The sequence below is a fragment of the Pristiophorus japonicus genome, chromosome 10, assembly GCF_044704955.1.
Source record: "Pristiophorus japonicus isolate sPriJap1 chromosome 10, sPriJap1.hap1, whole genome shotgun sequence".
NCBI classification, from domain to species: domain Eukaryota; kingdom Metazoa; phylum Chordata; class Chondrichthyes; family Pristiophoridae; genus Pristiophorus; species Pristiophorus japonicus.
In genome coordinates, this window is record NC_091986.1 from 94,145,447 (window position 1) to 94,157,310 (window position 11,864).

An 11,864-nucleotide genomic window follows, 5' to 3' on the forward strand; every position below is an offset into this window, starting at 1 on the left:
ACCAATCTGCCTTCTTTAGGTGGATGTAAAAATTCCCATGCCACTATTTTGAAGAGCAGGGGAATTCTCCCCAGTGCCCTGGTCAATATTTATCCCTCAACCAACATCACTAAAAACAGATTATCTGGTCATTATCATATTGTTGTTTGTGCGAGTTTAGTGTTCAAATTGGCTGCTGTGTTTCTTACATTACAACAGCAACTTAATTTCAAAAAAAGTTAATTCATTGGCAGTAAAGGGCTTTGGACATCCCAAGTTCATGAAAGGTGCTATATAAATGCAAGTAATTTTTCTTTCTTGATCTATGACCCCTCGTTCTTGACCCCTCAACTACTAGAAGCAATCTGCTTCTATTTACCCTGTGCCACCAATCACAATATTAAATATTGTATTAACTCCATAAGCATCTTCTGACAAAAGGACCCCATTTTTCAACTTGTCATATTTATATTTCCTCATACCAGGCAGCATCCTAGTTAACTACAATTTTCATTTTGCAGGATTACTGTATAATGGCATAAATTGATGCTAGCTACAGAGATCCATTCGGAAATAGGATTAGTAAGAAAGAAAAACAATGGTTATGATAGGTTCTTGCAACTCATTCTACATCACAACACTACTCGATCCTATTCCCAACAATTTAGCTCACTTGGGGCCGGGGTCTCAAATAGCCCCGACAGAAAATATTACCATATAAATATGTGCTTACTGCAGATTTGTCTCCGCTTTAACAGTTGTGTCTTAATAGGACAAGATTCTGTGGTTGTGGGTAAATTCAACAACTGAGGTGCTAACAAGGACCGAACAATGTACATGCAGCTGCAAGGTATTCTGGATATGACAGCAACATACACAAGAACACCAACAAGCAAGTAATCAGTCTCTAAATCTTTAGCATGTAGTTCCCACAGCAGAGACCATCACAAACCCACCACATCTTTATCAGATCAATACAGCAATGTCCAGTCCTTTGACAGGCTGAAAAAAAATCACTATTGGGTTGGGTTATGGGGTGAGGCTTAAATTTCTATCACACTACAGCAATTACAACAATTTTAAAAAAAGGAACTGATCAGATAAATACTTCGGTGTTTAGGAAACATCATCTAACGAACAAAAACAACAGCAACTTTGCTGTTTGAGTCACTTGGACTGCGATCTCGAGTTGTTGGTGTTTAAAATCTCCCACTACTCAAAGTCCAGTTCACCATCGCACAGGTTTGGGAAGAATTGGTATTGAAAAGATGGTATTGGTGACATTCTGGATGATAACGCCCAGGAGGTTTCTGCTGCCGCTCAAACCGATTACCGAACAGCGGCTGAGCAAAACAGCCGCTCGCTCACCTGAAGCCCCTTTCTGTGAAATCCGGAGGGAGACGAGCACCTAACACTGTCGTCGGGTGTCACCAGTCTGCCGAAAACCCCATCCAGGAAGTAATAGACCAGACTATAAAAGAGGAGGAAGTTGTTGACAATGTGTTGGGAACAGGAGCATCCTGTGGGCTCTGCAACCACTACAACAGCGGAGAAGGGCAAGTCGCCCAACGGTCCCTCCGGCTCAAAGAACATCTACCATGTTGACAAGTAAACGGAGTTTCGCACATGTCGCACCGGCCGGGCGGGGGGGGAGAAAGAGACCAATCAGGTTTCTGGAAAGTTACTGTTGCAGGTCGGTACATGATTACCAAGCCTGAGAGAATGTTCCATCGAGAAATCGGGAAAAAATGCAACTGGAAAAGTAGTTCTAGCATCCTTTACTGAGCAAACTGCAACATAGCTGATCGAATCCGTGAAAAACAATCTTCAGAGGGGTGAGGCGCCATGGATGTTGGAAACGAAAGAGCACTCACAGTTCTTGGGTGTCTGATATTGCTCCTCACGTTTATACGAGTTTCTTACATAATTTATCTGTTCCGGTGGCATGGATCTTAAATATTTAAATTCGAAGTAGCCATTGCACCGGTGACCTAAGCAAGATCATTTGGAGCAACTGTATCAACAGCTAAAAACAAATGGAATGACCAACTTGGGTAAGCTCATCATTCCCATATAAAAAGAAATTCACAACAAATAAAACGAATCTGGGGAAAATGGCTACCGCCTTTTATTTTGTGGTGCAATGTGATACATTAATATAACGCAAAATGTCTCCATTTATTCAACGAAAGATTATTATTGAATTTATGATAAATCGACTAAACTGCAGTTGATACGATTAAATGCATTTGATCGGACGGTGTATGTGAAGAGACTGAGAAAGTTGTAAAAAGATGTGATCGAGGAGGGTTGCAGTCAATCTGGTCGCAAGCAAGAGAAACAAAATACGGTTTAAAGTAAACGTAGGTTTCAATGACAGGAAATAATACGTGGAGCTCAGCATGTCCGCAAACTTATATACTTTACAAGTGTGAGTCGATCTATCGTACTAAAGGATGAATCAATTTAAATCGCAGACCAGCATCTAAGTTATCGTAACAATTGAAAATATCACTTGGGATGACCATCTGAAATATACATATTCTTCATTGCTTAAAGTGGAACAAGCTGAATAGCCTGCCCGGCGACTGTGACTCCGGCTTCTGCAGGTCCTTTGACCCCTCCCCCACTTGTAACGCGGGAAGGGAAGGTTAAAGAGTGCAGAAACTTTACAAGCAGGTTTTGTCCGCACTTCCCACGTTACTCTTTTGCTTAAAGAAACATCCTTGTCAGCACGCCGCTCTTTCAATAATTGACTCTAGCTGTCTGCAAGGGAACAAACGCTGAACCCATGCAGATGACTTCTGCCAGACATGTGGACTTTTGCAGTCTCAGACTCCTACAGAGTGCTATTGTTCACGGTGTAATCGGACACTCTGAAATGGATAGGGCTCTCTGACTGGCCACGCCGGGGGGGGGGGGGGGGGAAGTAAGGAGGAGAATAAACTTGCTGTAGATCTTAGGCTCCTTTAAGTCGCATCAAACTAGAGCCTGTTATAAAACTACAGGCGTAAAGATAGAGAAAGTTCTAACTATTGAAACTCAGATTGCACTGCATTATTAGTTCAAAACCTTTAAATGCACTAGTCGAATGGAATCAAATGTGCCATCTCTAACAGTAACTGGGTGAAAAGATGACGAGCTTCCTTCTGGTTACATTACTTCTAAAATACTTGAATTCAACAGAATTTGATGACATTTACAGGATTTGCGGACTGAAGTCTAGGGACGAGTTGGTGCGATACGAATTCGATGGCGATCAACCAAACTCGGAAAAGTTCTGAACTTTGTTTCTGCGATCAGTTGGCGAAAGTGGTGTCGCCAAATGTCCTTCTCAGCAGATGCAAAAATTGATTATGTATGCATCGAACAACCTGGGCATTCAATCTATACAAATTGCTGGAACAATCTTGAGCGCGCGAAAACCAAATATTTACATTAGGTATCTCAACAGCCAAATGGATTAACAGTTCAAGCATGAATGTGTCTAAAATTAATTAAATACAGAACTTATTTGACGGCTAAATGTCCAGCATTTGAGCCATTGAGAACGCTTTCGTTTTCTTAAGGACTGCCCACCGTTACCATAAAAATACAACAGAGCTGTATAACGCGTGCGTGAACTTTACACATTGCAAGCTCTGCAGAAGTTTTCTGGAGTTTCTGCAGTCCACTTCCAAACATTCAATCGATGTCGCTTGTTTTCGCCCTATAAGGAGAAGGTTCACAAATCCGAAGTACAACAAAACTAGCTCACTCTTTCAATTGAATACAAGGATCGGTGACACTGCAATCTAAAATGCGTTAATAAAAAGTATATTTCATGCTCATGCCAGGTTCGCAACTTACCTAACATTTAACATCAATCTCATCACTACTACACACCTTCCCTTATAGGTGTTGCCACGCAGTTTTTCCAGTTTATACACTTGGGCCATAAGTTTCCACAATAGCAATTTCGCTTTACACAAATATATCGAGGGCTAAGTTCAAAGGAAGTGCTGCCTAAACCTACACTACAGAACTTTGACGTGTCCCTTAAAAATTAAGGATTGTCCCAACGTTGTAACTCGATCTGGTGCACTGCTGGTAAGAAAACTGAAATGCAAGGAAACCTTCCAACGCCATCCATGCGATAAGTTTATACTGATCTCTAAATTCGGTAAAATGTGAAATAAAAATTTCCACTAATCTTTGCCACTTACTTTAGGTAGTATCTCTGGCCCGAAGGGGTTTTGGCCATTTCCCAGCCGGGTGGTAGAGGCACGTCGTCAGGAAACTCGTATGAAGACTGTCGGAGGTGAGGCGAGGGGCCGGGACCGGGGGGTGCACCAATGCCGGGAACCGCTCCCTGAACAACCCCAGGTCCGGCCGAGCCCGTGGATGAGGAGGATGAGGAGGAAGAAGCGGCCGCGGCGGCAGCAGCGGCGGCGCTGAGCAGGGAGGCAGGCGAAGAATGAGCCCGGACATGCTGAGCTTGAAGCGGCGGGGCCGGCTGCGCGTTGCCCCCGTCTGTGCTGGCCTGGCGGGAGTGGCTCTTGGGCTCGGGCTGTTTGAAGAACGAGTCGGGCAGTTTGCGGAGCCGCATCGGCACCGACTGCGGTACGTTGGAGTTCTTGGGGTTCATCACGGCGTTGAAGAGCGCCTCCAGGTCGGTCTCCGAGTCCCCCCGAACATGTACGATCTGGTGGCCGGCCGGAGGCAGCGACGAGGGCGGCTGTGGTTGTTGCTGTTGACTCGAATCCATCTGCAAACTTTTCGACTTGTTTTCCCCCAAAAGAACTATTGAAACAATTTTGGCTTTTAAAAAAAATGAATCAGCTAAATCAAGCCACGTTCTGATTGGCCACAATTTTTCAATTCGACATCGGTACTGCAACAATTTTATAGAGAAAAAACGTTTTTGTAAAAAAAATCACAACACAACTAAAGTTTGCAGCGAGTTGGGAACTTGGTGCGGGAGCTCAAACTTTGATTGCTCACGTGAGCGCTGACGTCCCGCAGGGCGGAGTCCATTCGCAGTTTTTTTTCTGGGGGGGAGGGAATGCTCTTTAACTTTTATTCGTTTTCCCCTCTGCCTCGAAACGCCCCCGGCGACGTTAATATTGTTCATTCTGGATGGCCCTGAGTCGCTGGCGCTTGTTTCCCCCCGCCCCCCCGCTGTTGCAATGTGCGATCTGGACCGTTCCCATCTCGCGAGGGCGATTCTGAAAGTTTGCCTGAAACTTGTGCTCCAGAGTCTGCCGCATTAGTATTGCTATTTATATTTCTGTACTATAACGAGCGATGACATGAATTGAAAACGGTATGGCGAATACATTGTTAAACATTACAAAGCAGAAAACGCCTGGACCGTACACCCTTAATCGAAAAGCTTTGCAGCAACAGGTCTTATTGCAGATTTAGCCGCACATAAAGAAAAGGTAAATTGCAATATTTGAACAAATTAATTCATAGGATGCGAAACGAAAATTAAAAAAATAGATGTGCTAGATTTTCTCCCGAAAATCCTGTTTACTTGACGTATTGACAAGGTAATGAAAAAGTCATCCTTGCCAATTGTTCAGGAATAATTGAGACATATAAAATGAGTAAAAAAAGTTACTCTTGAAATGAGAATAGAAATCTGTTATTTTTACAACACAGTGAAACGACTTAAAGTATTTGTGGTTGGTTGTCCGTCGGAAGGTCGATGACATCTTGATCAGGTCAGGGCTTGGCGACGTGACTCTTTCCTCTTGTTAGCTCACCGGTTCGACATGAGACCACACTGAATTCAGTTGAGTGTGGTTTCAGAAATAGAATAAATCAATTTTATATAGAGTGGTAGAAACTGTGTTAAGAAAACTGAAATAATGTTAATACACTTTATCTCAAAAGTACAGAGTTTTTGAAAGTTAAAAAAAATGTAAACAGAAGCTATAGAGCATTATCCTTTTCCTGAAAAGTCTACCCCGCAGTGTTTGATTGTATTTCGTGTTGGGGGAAGGGGACTTTTCATGAGATTGTTTAATGGCTGAAATTATCCACCCTTCCCGGAATTGTTATGCAAATACTTGCATCTCAAATCTATTGAACGCAATCATTTTGTCAAGCAATAGACTCAGCAGTGCATAAGAACATTGTTTCCGACATTTCCCAAACATCAAGGGGCTGAGCGATTATAATTCTAAATTAATCCCCAATTCGTGACTGTAAAACTTAAAAAAACAACAATTATAAGGGTCACCGTTGTGTGCTAGCAGTTACTTAATTAACTAGTCTGAGCAATCCTATAACACTTTCATTTAGACCGAAACGTAAGTAGCTAAACTCTGTAGAGAATAACCATGCTGGAAGCTAAATACGACAGTGGTGATTACTTTATGGAACTACAGTGTGTACTACAGAGTTACTCAGCAGATAATTTATTTTCAACCGGTGCGACTCACGGACCACACACATGCACATCACTCACTCTAGTTTCTGTGAATACTCCATTCCTGCCTACTGATGAATATAATGCAATACGCCTGAAAAAAAAATCGACCGCGGGGAATGTTCGAAAGTATAATTTTATTCCAGATTTTCTATGTTTCAAAGATGTGAAACTATTTTAGGAGGTGTCTTCATTTAATTGGGGTATGAGACGATGTCCGTTGGTAAATGTTAATTAATCGGGAAACGGTTTCAAGATTATATCAGTAATAGCGAGATCGTGTCACTTCATCTGTGCTTTGTGCCTAGAGTGTAGAGAAGAAAAGTACCTTTTCTCTCCCGGCGCTCCAAAGAACAATAGATATGGAATGTATGCAGTTACTATTAATTTGTCGATCAGCCTTCTTGAATATAGAAAATAATAAATATAAATGTCATAATAATGTATTACTTATCCTGAAAAAGTAAAATTAAATACCACAATATCACTGTTACTGCCTGAATATACAAATATCAAGGTTTGAGTCAGAGATCATCGTTGCACCGGATTTCGGGATGTTACGGAATCATTTTAGATTTTTGTTTCCATGAATGTTTGCCTCCAACATTATTTTCTGGAAGGATACTTTCTGGAACTCTTGTCCAGTTGTATGAGCCATATTATGCCTATTGCTCCAAAGAATAACCCTTTAAATCATACCTGTTCCTCATGGTCACAATCAACGGACAAAGTTGCAACTAAGGTTCAAAACGTAACTGTTTGTATATTCAATCAATTTTGAACTGTGGTAAGTGTAGGTCACATGATATAATACATATATATGAGGGCCAAATTAAGGCAATAGAACTCACCAAAGTAACAAAACCCCAAATAAAGCACATTATCAGGTAAAAATAACTCCATTAATTGGATTTTTTTCTACTTCCAACTTTAGATCCGAAGGGTTGATTTACAAGTTTATTTATATTATTGGCCCCGATATACTTTGTTCAGGCATATTCATTTTGGCTTCCAACTTTGTTGAGTTAAAAACTGTCATGTGGCCTCTGATTCTTTTGGCAATCACCTTAAATCTGTGTCCCCTAGTTAACAACTCTTCTTCCACTGGAAACAGTTTCTCCTTATTTACTCTAACTTAACAAAGTTGGAAGACAAAATAAATATGAAACTTTCAAAGCAGTACTAGTAACAAAACTACAAATTGTTTCATAAGCAGTTAAAAGTGAAATGATACCAACCTCTGAATCGGCAATAAAGGATATAAAGGCCTAGAAATTTGATGCCGCTGCTTGCCATATCGGATCGGGCTTCTCCGTAGGCGTCAAGAGTACACGCCAGAACTATTTAAAGTAATCATAGAATACAGCATATAAGGATTCGCCCCAATGTGCCTGTGCCAGCTCGTTAGAAGAGATATCAAATTAATCACACTCCCCTGCTCTTGCCCCATAGCCCTGTAAGTTATCACTTTAAGTATTTATCCAATTCTCTTTTGAAAGTTACTATTGAATCCACTCTCGCCACCCTTTCAGGCAGTGCATTCCAGATCACAAGTCACTGTTGTAAAAAAAAATGTTTCCTCATGTCTCCTCTGGTTCTTTTGCCAATCACCTTAGATCTGTGTCGTCTGGTTACCGACCCTTCTGCGATTGGGACCAGTTTCTCCTTATTTACTCTATCAAAACCATTCATGATTTTGAATACCTCTATCAAATCTTTTAAACTTATTTGCTCTAAGGAGAACAACCCCAGATTCTTCACATAACTGAGGTCCCTCACCTCTGGTGCCATTCTAGTAAATCTCCTCTACATCCTCTCCAATGCATTGACATTATTCTTAAAGTATGGTACCCAGAATTGAACACAATATTCCAGCTGATGATCCAATGTTTTTTGGCAGTTAACAAACGTGCAAATTGCAGCAGACATTGCGTACTCAAAAGCGTTAATCTGCACCGTTTCATTTCAGTGATGTGTGCCCAGAATTGAACACACTACTCCAGCCAATGATTGCACATGCCTTTTTAACAGCCTTCTCAACTTGTCCTGCCACCTTCAAAGTTTTGTGTACATACAGCCCAGGTCTCTTTATTTCTGCACCCCCTTTAAAATTGTTCCAATTATTTCATATTGCCTCTCCTCATTCTTCCTACCAAAATATATCCCTTCATATTTCTTTGCATTGAATTTCATCTGCCATGTATCTGCCCATTTTACCTGTCAGTCTATGTCCACCTGAAGTCTGTTACTATCCTCCGCATTGTTTACTACATTTCCAAGTTTCACACCATATGCAAACTTTGAAATGATGCCCTGTATACCCAAGTCTAACTCATTAATATATATCAATGAGAGCAGTGGTTCCAATACCGACCCCTGGGGAACCCCACTGTATACTTCCCTCCAGTCTGAAAAATAACCATTCACCACGACTCTCTGCTTTCTGTTAATCACTGTTTTTTATCAATGCTACCACTGTCCCTTTAATCCCATGGGCTTTAAGTTTATTAACAAGTCTATTATGTGATACTTTGTCAAACTCCTTTTGAAGGTCCATATACATGACATCAACTACACTATCCTCATCGACCCTCTCTGTTACTTCATCAAAGAACTCGATCAAGTTAGTCAAACTCGAATTTCCTTTAACAAATCCATCCTGACTTTAATTGATTAGCCCATACTTCTCAAAATGCCAATTCATTTTGTCCCGGCTTATTGTCTCTAAAAGTTTCCCACCACCGACGATCGGCTAACTGGCCTGTAGTTGTGGGGTTTTTCCCTCTCCCCTATTTTCAACAGCAATGTAACATTTGCAACTCTCCTTTCCTCTGGCACCACTCCGATATCCAAGGAGGATTGGAAGATTGTGGCCAGAGCCTCTGCAATTTCCACCCTTGCTTCCCTCAATAACATAGGAAGCATCACATCCGGACCGGTTGAATTTATACTTTGTGGAATGCCAAACTTTTAAATACATCCTCTTTATTTTTATCCTATCCAATATCACTACTACCTCCTCCTTTATTGCTACATTGGCAGTATTCTCTTCTCTAGTGAAGACAGGTGCAAAGTTTCATTTAATACCTCAGCCTCCACAAGCAGCTCTCCTTTTTGTTCCCTAATTGGCCCCACCCTTCCTTTGACTACCATTTTACTATTTATGTGTTTATAAAAATACTTTTGGGCTCCCTTTTATGTTGGCCATTAATCTATTCTCCTACTCTCTCTTTGCCCCTCTTATTTTCCTTTTTAGAGCTCCTCTACTTTCTATATTGAGCTTGGTTCTCTACTGTATTATGAACCTCTCGTGGCAGTAAAATGAATAACATATTCAAAGTTGGGTCCTGCGCTTCTTGGAGAACTCTTTTTTGATTTTGGTATGCCTCAGCACCTGACTTGCCACGTGTTAAATGTGCCCAGCTACTCATGGCATTAATAGGCAGGAAGGGATTATGCAGTACTCGCAGGTGAGTTGCTGGTTTGTCATTACAGGCTGCTGGTTAACTTCTGGGCATTTTGGTGTGTCTTCTGATTCTGGAAAGTGAGCTTGCCTGCTAAGATGATGATTTTTCTGGTTGCCATGTCACGTCACTAAACCTTCCCTCGCCACTGTTCCACGCAGGCTCTGGCTCAAGAGTTTAAGTGTCCCTGATCTTTAGGATTGCATGCTCTGGTAGTCGAGAGCATTCTAGGAGATGCTCCATTGTTTGAGATGCCTCTCCGCAGTCACAGTCAGTAGTATCGGTTTGACTGTATCCTCACTTCTGCATGAGGGCTCTGCAGTGGCCGACACTAGTCCTGACATGGTTAAGACACAGCCAAGTAGGCCAAGTCTCACTGGCTCCTGTTGGAAGGGATTCATCTGGATCAAAAAATAATTTGTGTGGCTTTGTCTGCAAATCCTTTGGATGTAAAGTTATAGAAACATTTTCAGGCGAAAAGCCTGACTGGCCACAACGTGAATGCTCCTTCTATGGCCCCCATTTTTCTGGTGTTGCATTGTTGTTGGCTTCCATATGAACAATTTGACTGCTGTCATGGTTGGTCTGATAGGGCTGCCTTTGGGGCTGGAGGGGGAGCAGCAAGGAAGGCAACAGAGAACAGGAGCAGCTGCCACAAGAGGGAAGAGGTGGAGGATAGTACGCAGGAGGCTATATCCACAGTGGGTATTTAGGGAGCACTTCTGTTCCAATGAAGCTCAATGCAAGCTTGAGAAACAGCACCTCATCTTTCGTTTAGGCACTTTACAGCCTTCTGGACTCGACATCGAGTTCAACAATTTCAGAACATAAACTCTGCCCATCTTTGGCTCCCTTTCCCATCCCCCCTCCTCCACAAGCTTATGTTTTTTTTTCTCTTTGTCTCCAATGGCTGCTAGTCATTTCGCCATTCACACCCTATCTCGATTGACCTTTTTCTAACTCCTGCCATTACCATTTCAATTTGGCCCATCATCCCTTTTGTTTCTCTAATCTCTCCTGCCTTCCACCCGATCACAGACCTTTCCTTTTGTTCTTTCTTCCCCTCCCCTTTTCAGTGCTACTAAAGAATGTGTTCTTTTCAAACATTCGCCAGTTCTGACGAAAGGTCGTCGACCCGAAACGTTAACTCTGTTTTTCTCTCTGCAGATGCTGCCTGACCCGCAGAGATTCCAGCATTTTCTGTTTTTATTTCAGATTCCAGCATCCGCAGTATTTTGCTTTTGTATTAATGTATGAAGTGTGTTCGCAAAGAAGGCTGTTTCAAGCTAGGTTACCTGCTGCAGCTACAATTCGAGCCTCACACCTCGGATTCGACACCACTGACTGTGGCTGTCAAGGTCACCGCGGCCCTTCATTTTTATGCACCGGTGCCTCCTTCCAGGCTGCAGCAGGTGCTATCAACGATATATCACAGTGCGAGGTCCACCGCTGTATCAGTGAGGTCAGAATCATAGAAATTTACAGCACGGAAGGAGGCCATTTCGGCAGCCGACAAAGAGCTAACCAGCCTAACCAGCTCTTAGTCCATCAGCTCTTGTAGATTACAGCACTTCACGTGCACATCCAAGTACTTATTAAAACTGGTAAGGGTTTCTGCCTCTATCACCTTTTCAGGCAGTGAGTTGCATACCCCCACCACCCTCTGGGTGAAAAAATTCCTCATAAATCCCCTCTAATCCTCCTACCAATTGCTTTAAATCTATGCTCCTTGGCTGTTGACCCCTCTCCAAAGGGAAACAGGTTCTTCCTATCCACTCTATCTAGGACCCTCATAATTTTAAACACCTCAAAAAAGTCTCCCCTCAGCCTCCTGTGTTTCAAAGAAAACAAAGGCAGCCCATCCAATCTTTCCTCATAGCTCCAATTCTCCAGTTCAGGCAACATCATCGTAAATCTCCTCTGTACCCTTTCTAGTGCAATCACATCTTTTGTGTAATGTGGTGATCAGAACTGCACGCAGTACTCTAGCTGTGGCCTTAATA

The 11,864-nt window shown here is 42.2% G+C and overlaps 1 protein-coding gene across 2 annotated transcripts in view; it reads right to left on the bottom strand.

Annotated features, from left to right (window-relative positions):
• yap1 (Yes1 associated transcriptional regulator) overlaps positions 1-5,095 on the bottom strand; it is a 204,159-nt gene extending 199,064 nt beyond the window's left edge. For both annotated transcript variants that reach the window (XM_070891905.1, XM_070891904.1), the window contains exon 1: positions 4,185-5,095. In XM_070891905.1, coding sequence (XP_070748006.1) covers positions 4,185-4,726 — 542 coding nt within the window. In that variant the 5' untranslated portion in view covers positions 4,727-5,095. The remainder of the gene's footprint in view (positions 1-4,184) is intronic.
• Positions 5,096-11,864: the final 6,769 nt, after the last annotated feature.